The sequence below is a fragment of the Corvus cornix genome, chromosome 3 (assembly GCF_000738735.6).
Source record: "Corvus cornix cornix isolate S_Up_H32 chromosome 3, ASM73873v5, whole genome shotgun sequence".
In the NCBI taxonomy this organism is placed as follows: domain Eukaryota; kingdom Metazoa; phylum Chordata; class Aves; order Passeriformes; family Corvidae; genus Corvus; species Corvus cornix.
In genome coordinates, this window is record NC_047056.1 from 22,374,911 (window position 1) to 22,398,886 (window position 23,976).

The following is a 23,976-nucleotide window of genomic DNA, read 5'->3' on the forward strand; positions in this document are numbered from 1 at the left end:
TGCTGTATAGTAGCAGGATGTATTTTATTTATTGTACACTGGGCCATACATAAATCAGAGAGAGGGAAAAACATGAACCATTGGGTTCTGTGTTCTGTGTAGAGACAGAGGGTGGTAATTTCCACTTGCAAAACTGTTTAGGTCAGCTTCAGGAGGGAAAGAATGAAATTTGATTTTAGTGGACCTGAAGATGAACACCATTTCCCATTTACTGGCAAAAAAATATTGGTGATGAAAAACTCTTAATATTTGACCTTGAGGAGCTTCTTTAAAAGAGCCACACACAAACCCTTGAATACCCAGCTACCAAATGCTTTTGGCAAATCCCTGGCTGAAAAGCATCTATTTCTAAACAGAACTTAAGAAATTATATACCACATACAGAGAGCAACTAGAACATTTTTCAATGCCACAGTAGTGCGTTTTTCTGTCACCTCAGTTTACAAGGTGGTGTGGACACTCACCATACTGGAGATTTCAGCCATGTTCAGTGGCTGCAGAAACAACCATGCCAGAGGAAGACTCAAGCACTCCCTGACCAACAAGAAGTGGCCAGCTCTACACATCAAGAGGTAGTTAGACAGCACAGTCCCCTTGGTGGCAATGTTGTCCCCACACGCTCACATCAGTCCCCTCCACGGTTTTGGTCTACAACTATCTGCTGAGGCAGGGAACTGAGGCAATTAAATTTTAGGTTTTCTTGGTAGTTAGCTTCCCCAAGGGACTGTGAAGTGAGTGCTGTTCCCAGCAGAAATGCTTGCCCAGGCTTGCTGACCATGCATCTGTACAGATCCTGGGAGTGCCTGCTCAGTTTTGCCGAGCAGGGTTAGCCCCAGTCGCTGTCAAGCTGCCCTTAATCCAAACTGGTTGGCTGCTCAGAGCTGAGCAGGGAGAGGCACAACTTCCAACAGAGCAGCAGCAACAGCTCTTGGATGCAGCACCATAAGAAACTGCTGTGGTCAGTTCCAAATCGCACTTGGCAGTTAGAGGGTGAACACCGAGGACAGAGACAAGACATCAGGAAGCACTATCATCTGCATGGAAAAACCTGTAAGATACTTAAGGTGGGATTTACATACATATGTAGGATTTGGGAATAATACCTTAAAAGGCTTAATTTGATTGTAAAACATGGAGGTCAGAGTTTCTGTAAATCCTTTAGAAAGAAAGAAAATTCAGAGGTATCGGAAAGAAAATTCAGAGGTATAGCTTGCTGGCCAAAAACAATACAAAGCAGCTCTCTGGATGCTTATTTTATCAAGCTTCTCAGGTAAAGGCAGTACTGGGTACTCTGAACCCCGACATAGGATTTGTATCAGCAATTTTTCTGTGCTTTTGCAATTTTGATTTTATCACAGTAAGGTCAAGGTAGTTGGACATAAAAAAATACGTTTTATTTAGTTCTCCTAGACTCTGAACCAGGTTGATACGAGCTTCAGATGAAAAAATTAATGCCTGGTGGTCCACAAAGCAAGTTGTTCCACTAAACAAGTACCATCTGAAAGAAGAAAATCTCACATGGCCACAGAATGTTATTCATCCAAGTGGTAACCCATAAGTGTATATCATCTCTAGGTAGTCATTTACAAGATACAGGAGATAATGGTTTGGCTGCAGAACATTTCTGGAGGAGGAAAATATTGTGGAAGAGTGGAGAAAGATGAAATCCTATTGTTGAAGTGTCTGATGACTCTCATGTATTTCAATAGGGTTCAGATTTCCTTATTCTGCAATGTTTTTTACAAACTGCATGGAAGAATCCTGCATGAAAATCTGGTTGTAGGCAAGGCAGGTTGTACCCCACACAGCCACTATAATAATTAAAATTAAGACTGAATTAAATCCCAAACCTACTTATTTTAGGTTATGTTTCTACTACTTCCATCTACTTCAATATCCAGAAGTAGGTTAAAATTAAACAAGCAGGTTTTTTTATATTCCTGTTTTGCCTAAGGTACTAGATCTATTCAGATAATCACTTTTTAAAAATCAATTTTTTTTAAGAAGAATTATAAAAATATGCCTGAAGCACTACATTGACTTTCATAGGATGATGGCCTGTAATTCAGTAAACAAGAGAAAGCTGCTCTGGCCCCTATTCGTACCCGAGTGCTTCTGCTAAAAGATGCAACATGATAGTAACTACTCTTTTTTTAAAAAGCACACTACACATCTACTTTTGCTTTGTAGCTGTAACAGACCTTTCACAAAAGCCATTTTATCTCAAGTAATTTATTTCCTTGCAAAATACAATCTACCACATAAAATACAGACCAGCATGTTTCCTTCTAATCCCTTTCGGCTACCTTGCTTTCCAATGTTACTCTGAAGTAGGTGTTAAAATTTAGGATAGAAAACATAAGTTAGTGGGATCCTATCCCCTTCAAATACCTCAATTCTTCTGCAGTAGAGAAACTTACTAGGGATTCAGAGGGTTTGGTTTTGCAGTTCACAGGAACTATTACACTAGAAAACAGAGTAAATGCTCCAACCTAAGATGAGGCTCTTCTAACAGAAGATCCTACTTCTACTAGAAGATCCTGGGGAAAGCTTGGCTGAGAAATTAGTGTCATTAGCTAGCAGGACAGTGATCTCATTTCAGTGACCATGTTCTATCAGCACCAGGGATGACTAACAATGGCAAAGCGTTTAAAATTAATACGTAAACGCTCTCAAGTGCTTTCTAAAATGTCAGTTGCCTCTCTCCCAGTTTATAAGGTATCATTTTGTAACTACTGTATTATAAAAGTGTTATGCAGGTATGTTATAAGCAGTTACTAATGCCTTTGCTACAGGCTGAACCTGTAAGAGCTGACTGGCAATGGGCTGCTAGGGGATGCCTATTTAGGATAGACCAAAGTAATTCTTCTAACACACCTCACCAGTATTTTATTTCATAGAAGTGGTAAACTTTTGGTCTCAAGAGCTGTAGTGCTGATGGTTCAAGAGGCAGCTAAGTAGATAAATACAGTAGTTTCCAGAGTGGAGAAGAAAGGGGATGGCAAGGGGAGCACAGGCATTACGTACTTGATTATACTTTGTCTCTTCTTACATCATAGTCACCATCAGATGGACATGGGGTATTTAAAAGCTTTTTATATTTAATTAACACATTGCTAACTTCCCTGCTGGAAGCAGGCAGTCATTGCACTGCTAGAGGAGTAACTGCAGAAATGCCATTTGGCATGAAGAGGCTCAGCTGTACCTCCAGTAAGTTTCTGTACACACATTCAGGAGGGTGTAATGATTTACACACTACTCTTAAGTAGAAGCAGATTTGAACAGCAGATTAGTAACATTAACTAACAAGCTATATGTGCCTGTCAACAATACACAGCAGAGCTGTTGCTGTCTTTGGACTAGAACAGTTGCCACGTAAAAACCACCTTGTTTATAAGAAAATACATACCCTAAGTCAGAAAGAGACCATGAGTAAGTATTGTGTGTATTTTACACACTCAGCTGACTTCAACTGTTAACAACTTTAAAAACAGGAAGACTAAAACCTCAAGTCTGTGAAGTTCTGACAACAAATTGTGTAATCCTGGTGCATCGTTGTTGGCATTGTTAGGTCTGGTCCTGATACCTCGGTGTCAACACCCCTCAGGTGCAACCACTGCACGCTGCTTCAGTCACTCTGTGGCTTCCTGTGGAAGTATGTGCAGATCTTCCTCATGGAAACGGAAGTGGCTGAAGCCTAGCAAGAAATAAAACCAAAACCAACATGAAACACTTCTAGGTTAACAGTTCATATGCTGCAGGAGTCTCAAAGTCTCCCTTCCATCATCGTTCCAGTTTGCTCGGCTTCCCAACTAAGAGAGTAAATGAAAGGCTCTTTATAACTATCTGTCTCACTGATAGGAGGCTTAGTACCTACAGGAGATGCTGTCTAAATCCTCGGGTTGTCCCACTGCCATGAGAAATGCACTCCAGCTGCAGTTTCAGCTTCCCTACAGCAGGTAAGAGAGCTGCAGATTTCCAAGATACAGTAAAATCAAGGAATGCTGTTGGGTATTCCTGGCATCTCCTCAGGCTATGAGAACAACACAGGAGCATCCCAAAATCTGAACCAGAGCATACTGGGCAGAAAAGATAATTGTTCTATAGTAATCTCTCTCCAGGGCAAATCTCTCTGGTGTTTAAACACGTACAGCATGAAGCACAAGTAGTCACAAGTAGCTGTAGGTTTCCTATAGCCACGATTTCTTGGTACAGCCATGACATGAAAAGTACAGCTGCTATGAATAACTTAAGGAGTGATGGCTTGCCCACGTCATATCTGATAGAAGTGTTGGAAGCGATGAAAACAGGTAAATGAAAGAAGCCTCTATGACGGCAACAACTTCTTGCATCCGATATTCAATTGAGAGTACAACTAAAATTTGATGATTGAAAATTTACCTAACATTTACTGAAATAAGACTCAGTCAAAGACACTGGGAGTCCAGTTTCAGAGACAAGTTTGGTTTGTTTTAAAAAATGTAATTGTAATTTCCTAGTTAAACCCTCAGGCCAACGTTTTCAGCTGCTTTATAAGCTTAACTTTCATTTCAGATCCTAGGATGAGCTCTGTGCCAGGCTTCCTGTACACCAAAAGTAGCATGATGTAGGTAGCCTGCCCTCTGACTCTTGCACAGCTCTTGTTTTCTGCCAGTTTTCCACTGAAGGAACTGAAGGCATTATTTAATGCCCCACAGTTTTAACGTGGGTAACAAATTCTTTTGCTACCTGAGCTGGCAGAGAATTTAGCTCTTTCTTCCAGTGCTTAAGTAGCTTTCCAGTAACATAAACAGGCAGATGTGATGGTGAACACATAAACAGGAGATCTGCCAGGAAAGCTGTTGGCATTATTGTGCCTCTCAGAGTACAGCTGTATTTAAGATGACGGCTACATCCTTCAAACATCCAGCTGGGAGCCGCAAAGATCTCTGAGCTCCTGCATGCCTTAAGTCCCTTGAAAATGAAGGACACATCATAAAAATTCTGTTCCTGGGTGGAGGGGATTAGTAGATAAAAGCATTAATGTATCTGGCTTATTAGGCCAGAAATCATCCCTTTTGTCCATAGTCTAAGGGATCAGGTAGTTCTTTGTGTCTGAGCAGGAGAGAACAAACAAGGGGAGAGAGGCAGCTAAGGATAACTTCTTTCATGACAATGTTGTTGGCTGCCCTACTTACAGTTTTTGGCGAAGTGGCCACTGCCACAGACTCCTGTCTTTTGGCACCAGGACTGCAGGATGACAGGGGGCTGTTTGATGTGCTCTGGCTGCCAGCTCTGCCAGTCCGTAGCTTCTCTCCCAGAGCAGACAACCAATTTTTTCTTTCAGGAGAACTGTTCTCTTTATCTACTACCTCAGTGTCTTTCCCATGTGGAGATCTGAAAAGCTGGGGGGAAGTTTGAATGCCTGATGGATTAATATGGCTTCCAGAAAGGGAAGGCTCTTTTGGGCTGTGGCTGGAGCTTTCATGGTCGTTAGCCAAGTCAGCCAGGCTGAGAGAGTCTTCATCAGAAGCTTTTTGGTCTGGAACCAAGTGACATAAATTCAGCTTGGATTTCTTAGCTGCATGGTCCAGCTCAGTGACACAGCTACAGGCCTGCAGACACTTCTGCCCCGCATCACCCTCCTTGCTGCAGTCAAGCCTTCTCTTGGCACGCTTTTCAAACTGTGAGTGTGGGACTTTGGGAGGGCAAGCAGCTTCCAGGAGACCCTGGGGGACTTCTGCCAGGGCTTTTCTAGGAGAAGGAGCCTTTTTCTCCACTTCCGGAGGAGAAGAGCACGGAGTCCTTGTAACCCAATGTTTGATGGACATTTTGGAGGAAGGGATCAGTTTGGGAGAGGCACACAGGCTGGCTCCAGGGGGCTTGGCTGGGGTGGAGGCTGTGGTGGTCGGGGTTTTGACAGCGACTGTCGGAGTGTTGGTTGGCAGCGGAAGGTCTCCAGAGTAAGTGGGAGCACAGGCAGCGGGCCGTGGCGAGGAAATGCACATGCTGCCCGCTGTCAAGGCCTTGGCAGGAGTGCTCTGTGGGCTGGCTGGTCGCCCTAAGAGGGGAGAAATAAGTAGTCTGATGAGGAACACAGAACAGCAGAGTAAGGACAGTCCTTTTAAAAACACCCCTTCCAACCAGGAGAGGAATCAGTGCTGACCATGTGCCTCAGACCTACCCTTTTGAACTAAGAAGTTGTATAAATCCCTCTGATTTTAGTTAAACTAGTACAAGTCCTTCATAAAATCCTGTATCACACTGATAAAGTATAATACAGTACATTGGAGTAATGTCTGCCATCTATCCCTTCAGTAATAAGCTCTCTTACATGAGCTACAGCCAAAACAAACAGACAAAACAAATCCGGAATCTTCCAAGTTTATCCAGCCTTGCTGGAGCTTTGCATTGGTTCAGTCCAGAGAGCTTCCTGGGAAAAAGGCTGATCCCCACCTGCCCTGCATCTTTAACAGCTGCATAACCGAGCTGAGGGACAAAGGTACTGTAAGCAGGTCCCACAGCTAATTACAGTTCCAAGGAAGCCTTACACTGTGATGCCCCACCATGTGAATAATGCTCCTAGTCAGGTATTACTAGCTGCATATTTTAAAGATTTTTTTAAAGTGTGAGAACAGTGAAAGACATATTTTCATTCTCTCATCTTTTTTGCTGGAGGACTTTCTGCAATGCTGTATCAGAATTGAGACAGTAGTTATTTAACACACCCAGGGAAGTTTGAGAAATTCTTCCCCTCCTGAACAAGGACTTATATTCCAAAGGAAATAAAATCTGTCATTGTAGTAAGTTATTCCTTTAAAACAAATGATTCTCAAACAGGTATTTCACAGTGGCTTTTGAGCTTACCAGCCAAGATATAAATGCCTCTGCTTGTAAAAGAGAAGTTCTGAACACCCAGGAAACAGCAGTCATAAGTATGGGCCTAAGGACCTCACTAACAACTGTGGGAATCATACATAGCAAAGATCTTGGTCTGCAGCAATATTAGACAGGGTTCTTTTATTTTTAATTTTTTTTTTTAATTTCCAGCCCCCTCCAACAGAGAACATTAGTGGGTTTGTAAGATGCCTGTTTTCTCATTCACCTAACTCAGGCTGATGCAATTAAACAAGGTAGTGCCTTAAGTTACCCTGTGCACGAGAGCACTAAACATTTGGTGTATACCAGTGCTTTAATCCAAACTCCCTGCTCTCAGCACTAGCACTTCATTAGAACAGTGAGAAGTCTAGTGTGAATAACCTGCCATCTTCTTCACTATGCTGGGCTGTCTCACAAACAACATATTGAGTGAGCACCTACATGACTGGTTATGTACCATACTAAGCCTCTTCTGATCCTTCCTTTCACTGTATTATCTATCTAGTATCCAAAATACACGTACTGCTGCATTAGAACAAAATTGAATAGGACCCCATATTAAAGGATCCCACTACAAATAACTTCAACACACAAAACAGAGTTAAAGGCTCCTTTCCTGATAAAATATGCTAGTCCATAACAACTTACTTCAGTGTGGACTACGAGAATGTAACTGTCAAGATTTCTTCTCCTAATCTTTAGTTTAATGAGGACATACGAGACACTAATAACTCAGCTGGGAAATTAGTTGCACTCAAAAATCTGAGCTCCTAGAGGGAGAAGAAAGTAGCAACCTCAGCAATTCTTGATCCATAATGACCATTAAAAATTCATTCAGCAGAAATATTGCATGACTAGTTGGGTATGAACACTCTGAATCCCAAACCAGTCTGAAAGTTGTACTGTGGACACACTGGACAATGGAAAAAAAGTTATCCTGGGAACTGGATGAGTGTCATGACAAGAAGCAAACACAAATTTGAGATAAAGAATAGGAAGATCAGGCTTTTTTTTCTAAGGCTTCATGTATTATTCAGGCTTCTACTAAGCCAGATTAAAGCTGTTTCCATTTATGCTGTCATTGCATGTAATACAATACTGCAAATACCTGCAGTCAACCTGCATCACACCAAAGCAGGTTATTTTGGATGTTTCCTACCTTCTCTGCCACAAATCTTGCAGAATGGTATTATCATTCTCCAGATTTAAGAATCACAAATTGTCCACACACAGGCCTGCTCCAGAAATTTGGTTATACGAAACCACAGTGAAAGTAGTACAACTTAAAGAAACCACAAAAGTAATTGCCAAAGGAAACTCTGCTTGCTACACTTGATGATATAGGTCAACAATCAATACCTCAATCTCACAATTTGTTCCACAAAAATGGGTGGGGAACTACTAGGTTCATCCCAGCAGGTCTGAAATAGTACTCTGTTTGCCAGCTCTGAATCAGTCTCTGCAGATAACTCCTATATTCTAGCAGCACGTGTTTTGTGCTCAAGAGCCAAGGTCAGCAGGAAGCCTGCTGTTGTGTTTGCAGTGTCTGTGTACTTCCTCTTCCCTCCTGTGTTGCTTTAATGCAGCAAGAGCAAGGAGAAATAAGTACTTTTTCTGGTATTATTGCCAAACCTGACTCGTAAAGTTTTAGTGTATAAGATACTTTAGATTTCACGTTTCTGGTCTAGACCTATGCCTACTTCTGTTTTTCTGAAACATGTAAGGGATTTTTGAGCCCTCTCTGAGGAAGAGCGTGTGCACATGCAAAACAATTACCAGCTATGGAGTGGACCTGGCACTCTCCCTCCTATTGTCCTGCAAACTTCCTGCTAGACTTGTTACTCACTGGCGAAAGGTTAGAGGTAATGCTATCCCATTAGTGGGATTTGGAGACCTTCAGCCTTTATTTGCGTTAGCCAAGATGAAATTCATTTGGAGGGTGGCTTGAAAAGATAGGTGGAATGCAGGAAGTCACAGCAGCAGCTGCTGGGAAGCTATTGTATTCTTAGTTCCAGAGCTACTCTGCAGAGAAGCTCATCTTACTTCACTTGGAGGGGGGGGGGGGGAACGACAGTTCTTCTTTCACCTACTCTACTGCAACAAAATGCAGTTTTCAGACAAATTAAAAGTAGTATTATGATTGGGGTTCCTTTGTTCTGGTCTAGGGTACTACCTGCTTAGTGACTACCTTCTCTACAGAGCCCACATCTGCTTGCTAGCTCAGAGCATGCTGCTCAGCTTGTCTGAGTGCCCAGGCTTTGTAGAAAGGTACAGCATTTGTTCACTAGACTTAACACATGAATAATTCTGGGACATCATAACCATCACAATTGTCTACATGTTTTTTCAAAGTACTTTCACTACAGAGCATTTGGCTGTATATGGTCAGTACCACTGACTAAAGACAAAGAAGGAGACACAATACTGATAACTGCACCTGAGAAATTTGTCCATGATTCAACTATGGGCAGAAACAAACAGTTCTGAGTTCCAAGGCTGTGTATGTGCTGCCAGCCCTTTCCAGCAAACTGGAAAAAGCATATGATCTTATTGCTCTCAGTTATTATTTGATATAAAGAAAGAAAAAGTGTGAGTTTTTGCTACGGTGACATCTCCTTTGGCTGTTCAATTATCAAACCCTGCTGAACCCCACTGAAGATCTGGCTGCCCAACAAGCTGTGTCAATGAATATTTGCTTTGCAGTCTGGCCATACAGACTTTGCCAATACTTGTAAGCTATTTCAGCCAGCCTGTCCTGTTGATGGCAGATGTATTTACAAGTAGAAGTGCTTGTCTGGCTATATGAGTTATTGCCCAATATGAGAAGGTTAACCAGAAGGTTAATAAGACAAGCCAAAGGCTTTCGCCGGTACAGAGAAAAGACAAAATTCAGCAGCCATGTTGCAGAGCAAAATAGCTCAGGGGCCTCACCTGCTCCATGTTCTTCTGGTTTCTTCTGAGTGACCCAGCCCACCAAGTTGGCTTTTCTGGGTACTGATTTCTCCTCCTCAGGACAACGTCGTAAGCGCCAAATCCTCACAGTGTTGTCATCAGAGCACGTGGCAATCTAAGTATAAATTTGTGTGTTAGAGTAACCAGGGCACATCCTACGGATCACTGGGTGAGTGAACTGGAGCAGCTACACCCAACACAGCATGCCAATATGAATGATGGTGAAGCTTGGCTGAAGGGGTACAAGACTGACCACTAAACAATGAAAGGAACCCAACTCTGTTTCATTACTGTACCAGGCAGCAGTATTTGCTTTAAAGCAGGCAAGGCTGCTGCATCCATGTCTTTCTGCTATAGAAATCTCAGTCACCACCAACCATTTGTGTCACATGGCTGTGTTAAGAGACACTAGTCTGCTCAGCAAGGGTCATGGCACATTTTGAGATTTCAATCCCTTGGTAGACAAAAGCAGCCATGCTCCTTTTTGCACCTGCATCTTGATCTGCCTCTGCTGCTGAGGACATCTTCTGCTTGGGGACAAACATTTGCAACACACCGAGAAGGTGACATTGGAAGGCTGTTGCATGAGCTGTGCTATCTCTTCAGAGTCAGATGTCAGCAGTATCTGGCAGAGAACCCAGCTCTGCCAGGAACACTGGTCTAGAGCCCTGCCACAGCATCACGTGCTCCAAAAGGATCTCTGGAATACCAACCGAAGGAGCACCACCCATCTAGCCCACATTTTATGGCTCTGTTCAGGCAGATTAGCTGGTGACTCAACAGGGAATCAGTAGAAAGAAAAAGGAAATGCTGGGGTGAAAGTTCACAGCAATCTGAATGGGAAAGTGTCTCTACTCTGACCTTTTTCACACCAATGTTGTCCCTACAGAAAGCAACCTTGCCTCTCAAATCACACCAAGCAGCTTCCTGACATGTCTTAGCACCACATTTTCCATTTTTGGCATCTGAACAATGGCTGACTATTTCTTCCCTGTGTCAGTAACAGTTTGAAAGGCTGAATTGGTCTGCATTTCCAACACATCACGATCAGGATGCTGGACTACCTCTAGATCACAGGTTTCATCTGAAATGCCAGTTCTCATATTGTGCCTCTTATGAAACTAGAACAATTCCTCATGTTTGCCTGCAGGACTTCCAACCTCCTACACTGTAATGCTTTTCTGAAGCCCTGGTGCTGCCTTGCAAGCCAGGAAAAGCAGCTGACCTCTTTAATATTGTGGGGTGGAAGAAACTCTTAGGACATTGTTCAGGATTTTTCAGGGTTATTTCTAGTTTTGAGCTAGGCCAAACATTTGAACAAACTTCCTACTTCAGTTGTTTTCCTTACAGTGATACCTGGTGCATAATTACTGACCCAATATCACTGGAGGCTCTTTTTGTCGTAAAAACAGCTCAGATTTTGAAAAGAGGTCACAATGTTTTTTGAAAAGGGTCCATATGGTTTTTAAAAGGCGTTCAAAACTTCTTGCCACTCTGTACAAGACTAGCAGGTGTATCAATGGTCAGGGGAAAGGAAGATGTGAGTATGGAACAACAAAACAAGCCTTTGGTTTATGAAAGCCCTGATTAAATTATTTCACTTTTTTGTCTCTTATAGGTAGTATCACGATCTTATCAGGAGAAGTCTTTGCTGATTTGCAATTTCTTAGGACTTCTCAGCCTAAATCATCTGAAAGTAATAAAAAGGTTCTGATACATTGTGCTCATACGACACAGTCGGATTACTGTCCCCTAAATGAACATTTTTAGAAGTAATTGGCTAAAACTTTCCTCCCAAAACAACAAATGCTGCTGCCATTTTGAAAAGCAAATGTTGTCACATCACATCTATTGTTTCACAGTAAAGACAGAAAACAAACCTTAGTGAAGTCTGAAGGACACCAAGCAATGGAGGTAACTTCTTGAGAGTGACCAAGGAGTATCCGTGGAGGAAGGCTGGGCTCAGAAACCTTAAAAATTCCACAGAAAAACAAGCAAACAGTCAGAAGGCACACAGGCTAATATACATCTCTAAGAAAAGACCCCATAGCCCACCTGGGAAGCATACTTCCCATCTTTCTTGTATGAAATGCATAAATCAAATGCTCTCAGCCTGTCATCATGAGGCAACAACTGAGGAAGCCCTAAGCAGAAGTTCATGGAAACTTGTTCAATTCCTGCTACACACAGGAATTCTGACTCCTGAGTTGTCAGCCCAAAACATGACACAAGCATTTAAAGTACCTCTACCTGTTCCAGGTAGGATGCTTAAATGTTGGGAGGGTCATATTTTGCATCAGGTTAGGCAAATAGTTTCTGCTGCCATTTTACCAATGTCCCAATCAAAGGTCAATGGTTTTATTAAAAAACCAAAACCATTGCCAACAAAATCCCATAGATGAACCTTCACTGGCTTCAGGACTGGCATTTGTGCAACTGCCAAGTGCCTGTTCCTCCTCCAACCAATCAGTTGGACCAGACACCCTCTTAAGAGTCCATAAAAAAGCTCTCTAAATCACCCACATTCATTCAACTGATCTCCATTTCTCTCACACTCTTCATAAACATCTTTCTCCTGTTCTACAGTATTGCTACTTATCTTCGACTCCAGCTCTTGTAAGTGACAGACAGAGCTGAAGCCAGAATTAAGTGGCCCAAAGAAGAAAACACACACACACAGATTCTGTCCAAGCTTTGCTTGCTTTCAGCAGGCAATCCTTTCTGGAGCTGTGAGTCACCATCATTGATGTGACATTATCAAGGGGATTTGCATAAACGACTAAAGGAATGAACAGATCCTTTACTATGTGGGAAAAGGAGTAGACATTACATATAGGTTTCAAAGATGGAAGAAAGGCTTCTGATTTACACATATTTTTCTCTTGTGGAACATCATCTACAACAGTCTGCAAAACTGCAGCTGAATATCCAGCTTCAGAACTTAAGTTGTTCTGATACAAACAGGTTCATCTTAACAGGACGCTTTTTTTTTCCCATGGCATGATAGAGGCAAGCACTTGACTAAATATCCACTAAATGCTTTGGTCAGAGCATTCCCTTCACTGCCAAAACATGCAATGCCATGGAAACTAAATCCCTATTTAGGGAATAAACAACAGATCTTGGTGCAGAGAACACCTTGACTTACAATTAACAGCAGTCTTGCTATTATACACTCATAACAGACACAACAGTGGTCCAGTAGCCACTGATTGCTGGAAGGAAAGCAGCAGAAGGGAATTACTCTTTCTAGGACACGGTGGTTTTACACTATAGCAGTGTAAATTAAATCAACTACACCCAATTCACATTACTGTGAAGGGAAGAAGAGTGCAGAGTTATGGCTGTGTCCACTGTGTTTGGCAAAAGACTGTCGGCCAGTCTGTGCATGTTAAGTCAGGATCAGCCACGGCACAGGCTGCTTTTTGTGCCTGAATTGGCAGGATATTGTTGGGGAAGTGAGGCCTATTGTGGAAAGGTTAAAAAGAGAAACCTAGGAAATGAGACTTTTTTTAGTTGCTCTCCTCACAGCTGTTACATCCATCTTCAAGAGGCAGCATAGAATGGTGTCCATGGTTTTGTGCACCCTATGGCACAGAAGCACGTACATTCCAGGGCTGGGACAAATCAAAGCATAACTTGATACGGTTTCCTGGGAGTGATCCACATCAAAGGATTGAAAGAACAATGGAAGTACATGTCTACAAACAGTACTTTTTTTTACCAGGAAGGCACCCCAGGTGCCATCTTCGTGGAGAAAAACCTCTCTGCCCTTCAGTTTTTATAATCTTAACAGTTGTTCAAGAGTGAGATTTCATTAATTAATAAACTTCTAATTTAAAAAAAAAAAACCAAACCCAACACAATAAAGGAAGCGTTCATTGCCTGGAAGTGACTTACATATGAAAACAGACTCAAACAGCATCCTTGTCAGCAATAATTTCTATCCACAGTGTTCCTCACCCAAACACAAACTTAGCACTGATGCTAAAGTTTCTCAAAGAAATCATCTAAATGGAAAAGGTCTTCCTCTGCCTTTCATTCCTCTCTAGCTACAGAAAGAGCTCTTCATTAAGGTCTTTAGAATGTTACCTGTTAACTGCTCACGCAACATCTAACCACTTTTTTTTTCACAGTATAGTAAGTCTTCATGCCATGAAAAGATATATATGTTTCAGAGTCAAATCTGCCAACATTTAAACTAAGAAGCCTCTGAATATGACAGATCTTGGAAGAGACAAATTCATTGGAAGTCCCACTTTCTAATATGACCATAGGATTAAAATAAAAGTAATTGTCTGATGATTTATTTTATAAATATGCAATATGATCTGTCACTCATATGCGATAGCAACACAAGCCTTCTGTACATTAATACATTTTAAATGTACCTAAATGCTTAAATTTTGAGATATAATGACATCCTCGAATACTCTCAACTGAGTCCCAGCCTGTGTTCCAAGAAAGTATCAAAAAACATGAACGCAGAGTGTGCAACTCAAGTTCACACAGCCATTTTTGCTGAACTTGCATGGAACACAAGGAAGGTTAAAATTACACCACTTGGCACAGTAGTCACGCTACCACACTCCTGCCTCTACTGAGTGAGCAACCCAGCTGCTTACAAGTGTTCTCCAAATTAAAGAGGCTACATGCTCAAACCACAACCTCAGCAGGCTGACCCTCTCCTCTGAGAGGTCTGCATTTTACTTTCAAATTCGTTGTGAAATGGATACACAAGTCAACATTCCCTAAAAATTATCCCAAACCTGAAAAAGGCAGTCACCTGTGGTTTCTGTCTATTCTACTTCAGTAACTCTACTCTGTTCCCATTTGGGGAACACAGAGAACAGACCTCAAAGCATGCCTTATTCTGAGGTGCCTGCTATTACCTTGGTGACATTTGCAATTCCTACACATCACTGCAAAATGTTAAGTGACGAAGCCTCTCAGCTGTCAGACAGTGCTTTGGAATTTTGCTGAAGGCTCTGCCTGAGCCCTTGCTGTAATACAAAGGCTTTAACTACTGTAAATTAGGCATGAGAAAATGCTATGGCTGAGGCAGGAGCTGGAAAAGGGAGAGGTGGAGGGAAAGAGTGCCCTTTAAAACAATTCAACTTTCAGGTTTCTGCTAATGTGCTCCACTGCTAAATATGAACTAAGAACTGCCTACTTGTCATAGCTGCCTGAATCAACAGGACTGAAAGAGGATTTTAATGCCCATTAAAACCAGATTAAGAACAGCACTTGCAACAAGCAGCAGCGATGAGAGACGTACCAATGGCAGGAGGTTAGCTCTGTTTTACATTAAACAATTACATAAAGCCTTGACAGCAACATACACGCTCTAGGCACAACATGCCAGGAGGAAACCCCATGCTGCTTGGGGCAGGACTGGGAAGCAAGGAGGGTTCTATGTGAACATGAAAGGCAAAAGCAGCTCCAAGCTGCATGCTTGGGTCTCCCCCCATTGCCTCACCTTCCAGATGTATGCATTGCAGTCACTCGAGCCACTGACCAGGAACTGGTCATCTGGGCTGGTGCTGGATTTAATGTAAAAGGTTGAATTCTGGTGTCCGCTGAAAACAGCCACTGTGAAGAGAAAACAAAATAAAAAGATAAATAAAAGCCCCACTCAATGCACAGCCCTGCAGTCAGTTGTGCAAGGAGGGCTGATCTTACAGGCTTTTCCTGCCTAGCCACATATCCTTTGGAGAAAGTGGTTGCACTGCTCCCTTGCTCTGGGGCTCTGGCAGCAGGAAGTTTTTATTATTCAGCTGGAGCCCTTCAGGCTTCCCAAAGAAAGCAACGGCACTTTCATTAAAGCTCTAGCTTGACCCATAACACAGGCAGGCTCAGCCATCACCTGGGCTGCCCCCCTACTCTGGTTCAGGTTCCTTGTCTCTTCCTCCCTCAGTGCCACCACCAGTGCCACTACATCAACAAGGGCAGTCCCACAGCAAGGGCCTTCTTCCACCCAGGTGGCAACAAAGGCACTGGCTGCTCCTTGTTCCAGCTGCCAGCAGCTTTATTTCATCAACAAAACTTGCATTTTGTCAGTCATGCTCTCCTGTATTTAAAGCCTCGGTAGTGTTTGCTAAAGCCTTGAAACCATCACCCCAAATGGCTGACATTCCCACTAACCACAAGGGCCTTCAGCTGGCATGAGAGCAGAGTGTGGATCTGGAGGGCTTGGCTGCACCATGTCCTGTCCTCTCGTGGGGCACAAAGGACAAGTTACCCAGTGTAGCCCCAGGCTGGGCTGGCACCCTCTCCTCCAGCCCTGTTTTAATAATGGCTCTCGAAAAGGAAACAATCCACAGCCCACAGGACACGTGGCTGCCTTCAGTGGCTTTTGAAGAGTTGTGAGACCCCAAAACACCCTTTGAATTTTTTTGCCCACAGCTCTCCCAGTGCAGTGGCCACCAGACAGCGAATCCCTTCCCAAACCAGGCAGCCAGTGCTGTTCCAGGAGGATTTCCTGACGAACCAAAGCTGCCTCAGCGCTGGATAAGAGCGGCTGCAGCCGCGGTGAGGGCGCAGTGAGAGCGGCACAAGGGCGGGCGGGCGCTGCCCTCTGCGGGAGCGCTCCGAGGAGCCGCAGCACACGAGTTCCACGCAGCTGGAGCCATGGAGACTGCTCGCCTCGGCTGCACACGTGAGGCAAGAGCTCCATGAGGAGGCCGAGGGCTGCGCTGGCGAGAGCCTGCTCCTATGAGAGGACAGGCCGGGCAGCCCACTCCCACAGAGCAGCCGGCAGTGACACACGGGGTTAGCCTCAACAACCAAGCTATTAATATTTACTACTTGCAGCACTCTTCCACTCTGGAAGCATTCCCACCCACCAGACTGCCTTCCTGAAGAGCAGACAGTAGGACACATTGTTCATTTAACTTCAGTTAACTGAGACACTGAGAAAAGGCAATGGAAAATAAATTATGTGTCTGGCTGGAATGCATCTAACAAGTTTTGCCACTTTCTGGGAAGTGGCCACTGGCCTATGACAAAGCAGCTTCGTGCACCAAAGGCTCTGGGCCATCTTTTGCATGTAAAGGTCACAGACGCAGAGTTGAAGGAATCCGAAAGGCTGAAACTTCTCAATATGCTGGGGATCCTTTCTCCCAGAAACTGTGGTAGAAGTTAAATTTAAAAGACACCTTAAAATATCTGAAGTAATCAGGTGATCACTTTTAATGGATTCATAGCTAGAAGTCTGACAAATCAGTGACTGCCAGTAAGGAAAAGATTCAAACTGGCTTCAGGCTGGATAGCAGCCATTCCTCACTGGATAACGAGAGCTAATGTGCAAACTACCATCAGTCTGTCTGGGTGAACCAGTACCTGCACTCATAAAAGTTTTTGTGCTATCAATTTCATGTAGATGGCTTAACAAAAAATATGGATCTCTCCTGCATAGCTTTAGAGATAAGAGCATTGAATAGGCCTCCTCTTAAGTGTAGAACTTGGTCCCTGTCTCTCTATGTCAGAGGGACAAACTTGCCTTTCTACACTCTGTAACATCTGGTTTTTTGGAGCTAGTTCCACAGATATCATGCTTACCTGGAGTGGTCCTTAAACTTGTCATATTGAACATGTAGATACTATCATCAGTGCAGTTAGCAAAGAGATTAGCACCAGTGGAATCCAAAACCAGGCTAGAATATCCTACAGACAAAGAGAGAAGTTCTTCATAAGGAAAAAAAAAATTGGAAAAGAGACATTCTCAAAGAAATGCCCAGAGAAGGAAATTTGGAAAGGGTCTGTAACATCTGTGAGATTTTCATGGTAAAGTTTCTATGTTTGACAGAGCACTTGCTGAATAAGAAATGTTTCTAGAATAACACCCACATTTTCTCATGAGGATTCAGGGTGGTATTTAGAAAGGAATTGCACCTTCAGAGCAGGCAAGTGATTTATTTGATCGTTTCAAACAGATAACAGGAACAACCAATAGTAGAAGTGGAGGTCAAAAATAAAGAGAAACCCCCATGCTTTTGTAGAATAAACCATCCTCTGATTTTCTAGTGATTCAGGTTCAAGAAAAATCTTTCCCTGCAGGCAAATTATTTCACAAATGCCTGCTCAAGGATTTCCCTCGTGTTCCTGGGACTGATGCTGACCATTACCACATTGATTAGACAAGTCATCAGGAATTACTGTGTTGTATCAGAGCATTGTAAGGCATTAAAGGCACAAAGAAGACAGAGAAACACGAACAAGTGTGGTACTGTTTTTGATAACAGCTTCAAGAGGCGAAAATACAAAACCCCCGTCCAGTCTGTTGTCTTTGCAAGCTATAATGCAAAGGAAGTTCAATCTGAATTTTACTCATGTATCAAAATGACTAGCTAAATTCCTCATCAAGAGCTCTACTGTTCCTCATCTCTGTTTAAGAAAATGGACTGCTGAAACTTTAGCTAGTTTTCGTCATTGGTGCAGTGATACAAAAGTTGGGGATGTTTGCTCTTCAACTTGAAAATTTGGTATTGGCTATCAAAATACCCTGCAGAGTTTTCCAGTGTGATCAACAATTGGCTATAAGGATAAGAAATGTCACTTGCAGTACTTCTTAAATTCACTCTGCACTCTAACAAATTCATGTCCAGTGCCCTACCAAGCTTGCGAGTGCTGGTTCCAGGGTAGCAGAAAGACCTGATGGGCAGCGGGTCCTGACGGAAGGCGGCGTAGTTCCTGCGCAAGTCCCACACTTTGATCACACTGCAATAGAAAAGCACGAGTGTGTTCAGCTTCCAAATTTCCCTTGCCATGCTGATAAAGCCTTTTAGGAGCACAGGAAGTCAGGTTGCTCATGACTGAGGAGTGTTCAGTGCTAAGGAGACAACAACTGAGAAGCAGAGCAGAGCGATGTTGAAAGCAGAACAATTCCTCTGCTGGCCGTGAGTGAGGAGGCAGCACTGCCTTCTGTAACTAACACAAGACAGAACAAGAGCCTACAAGCCAACTTCCTTCAACTAGTAAAAGGAAATACAAGGATGCCTTTATACTTAGGACAAGTAGTTTTAGTCTGCAGTTTTAAAAATCAAGTCTTCCAGTTTTTCCCTTGCTCTTTGGGAGCAAGTCTCTGTCATGAACCATAGGCAGGAGAGTCAATCTTATCTGCCTCAGAAAGGCTCTGACCACATGGAAGCTGCTAAAGAATCGAGTCCAAGAGGGTTTCCATGCTAATCAATAAGACAGTTTGCTTGAGCTCCAAGATGCTGCAAGAGATCTGGCACCTAAGAGAATGAATCTTTTGTAACTCAAAGCAACGTTTTCTCAAGCACACCTACACATATCCAGGCCCTGACCACCCACCCACATCCAAAAAGGCTGTCTAACAATAGTCTGTCTGTGTGTGGTCTCATAGGTCCACGAGAACAGAGAGAGAGATAAGAATTGCTGTCATTCTGCCCCATAGCTAAGACAGTAAAATGAGTGTTTACCACATATGCACAATTTGTCCAGTGCTGCAATCTCCAGCAAGGAAGTAAAGCCAATGCAAGCTGACAGCATAGCTGTTGATTCCACCTAGCAGTAACTCTAGCCTTGTTGGCCACTGATTGATCTTAGAGAAAAAATGTCTGTATCTTTTTACACCACTGAGCACACAGAATAGGCAGGAAAGCAGGCATCCTCCCTCCTTACCCATCAACAGCTCCTGCAGAGATCAGAGTATGCTCGTCCTGAAGCAGCACCACAGTTACACTCTGCTGGAAATCCTTAAAAAGAAAAGAAAAAAGCACTTTATTTTCTTTTAAGGTCAGCAAGATCTTGCTGCTTAGTTCAAGGCCATGTGAATGCAGGGAAAACCTCCTTCTAGCCGGGCAGGAGAACCTAGAAACACCAGATGTCACTTAGGACACAACAATCCTTTGAACACTCCCACCAGTGAAATTGCCACTGAGAGATAAGTGTTTGGGCAGCAGTTTGAGATTACACCTTTCAAGTCACAGATAAGAGAGCTGCATTCATCACAAGGTTTAATATATTAAAAATGATCAAGTCTTACTCCAGTAAGGCAGTAATTTGTTTGGTCAAATTAGGGGGGGTAAAAAAAGACAGGAAAAAAAAATTACAACCCTTCATATCTCCCCCCTCAAAAATGGAATGCTGGCCACTCCTTTCCTCTCTGGAAAAAAAAAAAACAAAAAACAAAAAACAAGATGTATTTTCACATAGCACTTGCCCAAAGTTGGCTTTTATGATGCATGGGTTGTTAGGCAACTAAACAATGTCTAAAATTAGCCACAGCAAATGACCATGACAAAAAAACCTATCTCTGCAAAGATAAATGGAAGCATTTACCACATACAAGCCACATATTTCTCACTATATTTAATTAGGAAGAATTCTGTGAACAACACTGTCCTCAGAAGACACATTTTGTTTGTTCCCCAGATACCTACCACCAAGGGAGCAAGTCCTCTCAGGTTCTGCCTCTTCTTCTTCTGTTTGGAAGGAGTCTGCTTGTCAGCCACGTTGTGTGCTCCACTGATTTGATTCACCTGTCTGTAGAAGCCATCTGAAAGAAATCAAAGACATCTCAGTTAGTAGTTTACACGCAATTTTTTATCACTTTAATAAAACAGACATCAACTTGGAATTGGTCCTAAAAGGTGGCTGAGGCTAACCTTTAAAGTCATTACTGTATTCTGAAAAGAAAAAATTGTTACTTAAATACAAAACCAGTGAAAAGAACATGGTGCAAAAAATTACAGAGATCAGTGCAGCATGGACAACAAAGGCAAAACTGATCTAGGCAGGCTACCTTTGGCAATCATCACCCCTTGGTCTGTTTTTCACATCTTACATCTTGCTCCGGAGCATTCAACCCATCTCATCCCAAGCAGAACTGTGCTCACTGGAAGGTTTCCAGTGCTTTTCCACTCTATTTTATAATTTTCTGTCTAGCCTTTTGTCTGTTATTTTATGAAATGTGCTCCTTTACTAGATTGATGCACTTTTCTACTTTTTTTTTTCCTACACCTTCCAGTTCAGTTATGTGGAGTCACTCTTTTCCTCCACTTGCCTGTTTGGAAAAGCCAGGAAATCTGGGACAGATGGAAGAGCAAGACATGTTCAGGCAAAGAAACTGATGTGGTAGGGCAGGGAACTGGGAAAAGGCATAAGGGGAAGGGGCTAGAGAAGGAAAAGCTCCAGAAAATAGAAAGAGGAGCAGAATGAGCTCACACCGTATTTATAGCAGGTGTTCCCACAATATATTCATTGCTGCCAGCACTCACAAGCTCCTTTTTTTCTACACTTTCTGCCTTCCTTCCTACTCTGGCAGGAACCTTCCCAGCTTTTCTTCACCCCTCTGGATGGCTCTGACCTAAGCAATCTCTCCCATCTCATCTGCTTTTGTGCTGCCCTAACAGGGATGCACTCTGTACCCCCTCATCTCCTTGCCAACACACAGGGAATTATCAAACCAGCCTGTGTATCATGATGCAAATCTGGGACTGCTGTAAAGTGGAAAAATGTATTATGCATAGCAGAGATACCCATTCCATCCTTTCACAGTACTAAAGCAGTACAGTTATCTGAGACTCCTCTGCTGCCTATATTGTAATCAAAAGTGTCAGTCCAACAAGTCCATCTGAGCGGGACTTTCATGTGAGACACCAAGCTTTTTTGGTACATATCTGAAAGTTTATTTACCTTTCTTGTTGCACCTGGTATCCCAAACCATGATGTTTCCATCTCTGCCTCCAGTACAGAAGACAGCTGAGAGAAAAAGAGTGTTATTAGTTTCCAAAAGCATTAATTTAATTAACTGAATGCAGTACAATGCCATCTATGTACCTCTGGCCCTTCTGTCCCAACACTTGGGATACCAGTCCTGGAAATACAAAACTCAGGCTATTGTTTTGCCATGCTTTTTGACTAGCTTCCTTACTCCTGCTATTCTTTTCTCACTCCCACTAGAGAAACCAGCCCATGAAAAGCATATTCACACACTTAGGTATGGAAGTAGATATCCTATCTTATCTTTGCCCCAGATCAGAAATGTGCAGATTTTAGGATCAGGACACCATCAAGTTCCAACAAAGGCAGTTTTGCTTTACTGGCTGGGTCACTGCTCAGTCAGCCTGTGCTATTTCTACCTGTCAGTTTCCAAAGCCCTTTTTGAGCCCTTAAAGTACATCGCCAAGGGGAAAGAAGAAGGAAAAAAACAGACAACAGGGAATATCAACATTTACCTTTCTCAAATCTAGAAAAAGCAACTGACTTGAGGCTACACTGGTGACCTTTGCATATGCCAAGAAGCTCGCCAGCTCTCACATCCCACACCTTGGCTGTCTGGTCTCCTGAAGCAGTGACCTTCAGAGGGAAAAATAAAAAGTTTTAGTCATTTTCTGTACACAGTTGCGAAATCATTAAAAATAAAGTTAGATGGCAAAAGACTGCTTACAATCCTGTGTTCCCCTGGCACCCAGGCAAGGTCAAATACAGCATTTGAGTGAGCCCGCCATTCTAACAAGAAAACAAAAGCCAAGATTAGTTCAGTGCATCGCAGAATGATATTTTGCAGAAGACTAAACGACATCAGACACTGAAATCAGAAATCTTGTCAACAGTTTGCCTTAGGATGAAAACCAACACAGAACAATTCATCTACTACTGCTGTTTGAAGAGCACATGCATGCTGCTGCTTTGTAAAGAAGACTCAGCTAAGTATATGGAAGGATTTAAGTACTGAAATTGTAATTTATGTTTTAAGAACTTGCAAAAAGCTCTCTTTGATTCCAGCGAATCCCATACTTGTCACATCAAATGAAGATCACCTTCTATACAACATTTACCTTTAAAAACGAGCTTGCTGGTGGTCTGTGCTTCAGTATCATACAGTCTAACAAACCCTTCTTCATTTGCAACTGCCAGTACGTGCTCCAAATTTGGGGCTGAAATAAATTGAAATGTATTATATTATGTAGCTAATACATAATCATGCCCATGCTCTTTGTGAAAGGCCACAGATGCTTTAAATAGGGAATGCAGCAAATATATGTCTGTGGAATAAACAGCATTTACACGGCAACCTAAATGTTAAAATACAGAAATACTGGCAAGCATTTTTTCTGGATGTTCCACTCAGGAACGACCATACATGAGCAATCAAATGGCTCCAGGAGCAACTTTTGAGCCTCTCTGACCAGCTATAATAGTTCTCTAGTTACCGTTTTCTCTATCTATAGTAAATATCATCTACAGCTTCCAGCATTTTCCATGACCTAAGTTGGAAAAGCAGGAAGCCACCTTGGAGAAAAGTAAAATCTCATGCCAAAACTAGAGTACAATGAATGAAAGAGTTTTGCCCTGAAGATCCGGGAGCTTCACTGCTTACTCCTACCCCCATCATGGGGAAACGCTGTGTTTAACTGCCTGGTGACATCCATCCACCTCTGATTTCCACCTAATGTTCTCCACCCTGTTATAGTTTTCCTGTATTTTGAACAAAGCCCAGTCTTTCATCTATGTAGCCTCACGCTGTCACCAAGAGGACATACCTTGAAACAGACACAGACGAAACAAAGACACATTAAAATAAATGCTTTGCAGTTGCTTCTATGAGGGAATACTTTCCAACAGTATATCTAGGAGCACCACAAGCCAATGTTTATCACGTGCAGGAGCAAGTGCACTGTTATCAGCTCACTTTAAAACAAGGAACTCTGCTGACAGCAGAGCCCATACCCTGCCCCCCAAAAGGGCTTTCAGAAGGTGACTTTACCTGTAGAAAAGGTGCAGCCGAAAGGAGGGACCGGCATTCCCGTTTCTCCGTAAGACAGGTGGTCATCTTCTTGTCTGCACTGGTAGTTCTCCAAGAGATGCTGCAGGGGAAGCGCTGAGGACGGACCTACAATGGGACAGACGGACAGTGAGCGCACCAGACGCCACAGGCTCGGGGGCCAGGAGCGGCGAGGCGGCCGGGCACGGCCGGGCCCGGAAGGGTGAGCGGGAAGGCGCGGTACTCGCGGCAAGGCGCGGTACTCACGGGCGGGCGCGGCGGCGGCGCGGCGGAGCAGCGCGCGGCACAGCATGGCCACGGGAACACGGCCGGCGCGCGCCGCGCCAGCTCCCGCCAAACCACCGGCCCGCCAAGCGCGCCGCGCGCCCCCATTGGCCAGCGGCGAGCGCGCCGCGCCGCGCCCGCCTCCTGTG

The 23,976-nt window shown here is 43.2% G+C and overlaps 2 protein-coding genes across 2 annotated transcripts in view; one reads left to right on the forward strand and one right to left on the reverse strand.

Moving 5' to 3' along the window:
* Positions 1 to 23,871, reverse strand: DTL (denticleless E3 ubiquitin protein ligase homolog). The gene is made up of 15 exons (XM_039569925.1): positions 23,810 to 23,871; positions 23,546 to 23,671; positions 22,617 to 22,715; positions 22,226 to 22,287; positions 22,014 to 22,134; positions 21,472 to 21,537; positions 20,217 to 20,332; positions 19,456 to 19,529; positions 18,425 to 18,528; positions 17,371 to 17,475; positions 15,290 to 15,402; positions 11,691 to 11,780; positions 9,790 to 9,925; positions 5,178 to 6,040; positions 1 to 3,697 (listed from the first exon to the last, which is right to left on the reverse strand). The coding sequence occupies exons 1-15, from the start codon at positions 23,853 to 23,855 to the stop codon at positions 3,629 to 3,631; spliced, it is 2,190 nt and encodes a 729-aa protein (XP_039425859.1). The 5' UTR covers positions 23,856 to 23,871; the 3' UTR covers positions 1 to 3,628.
* The window catches only part of INTS7 (integrator complex subunit 7), a 36,886-nt gene continuing 36,763 nt past the window's right edge, over positions 23,854 to 23,976 (forward strand). The window contains exon 1 of the mRNA XM_039567956.1: positions 23,854 to 23,944. Coding sequence (XP_039423890.1) covers positions 23,854 to 23,944 — 91 coding nt within the window. The remainder of the gene's footprint in view (positions 23,945 to 23,976) is intronic.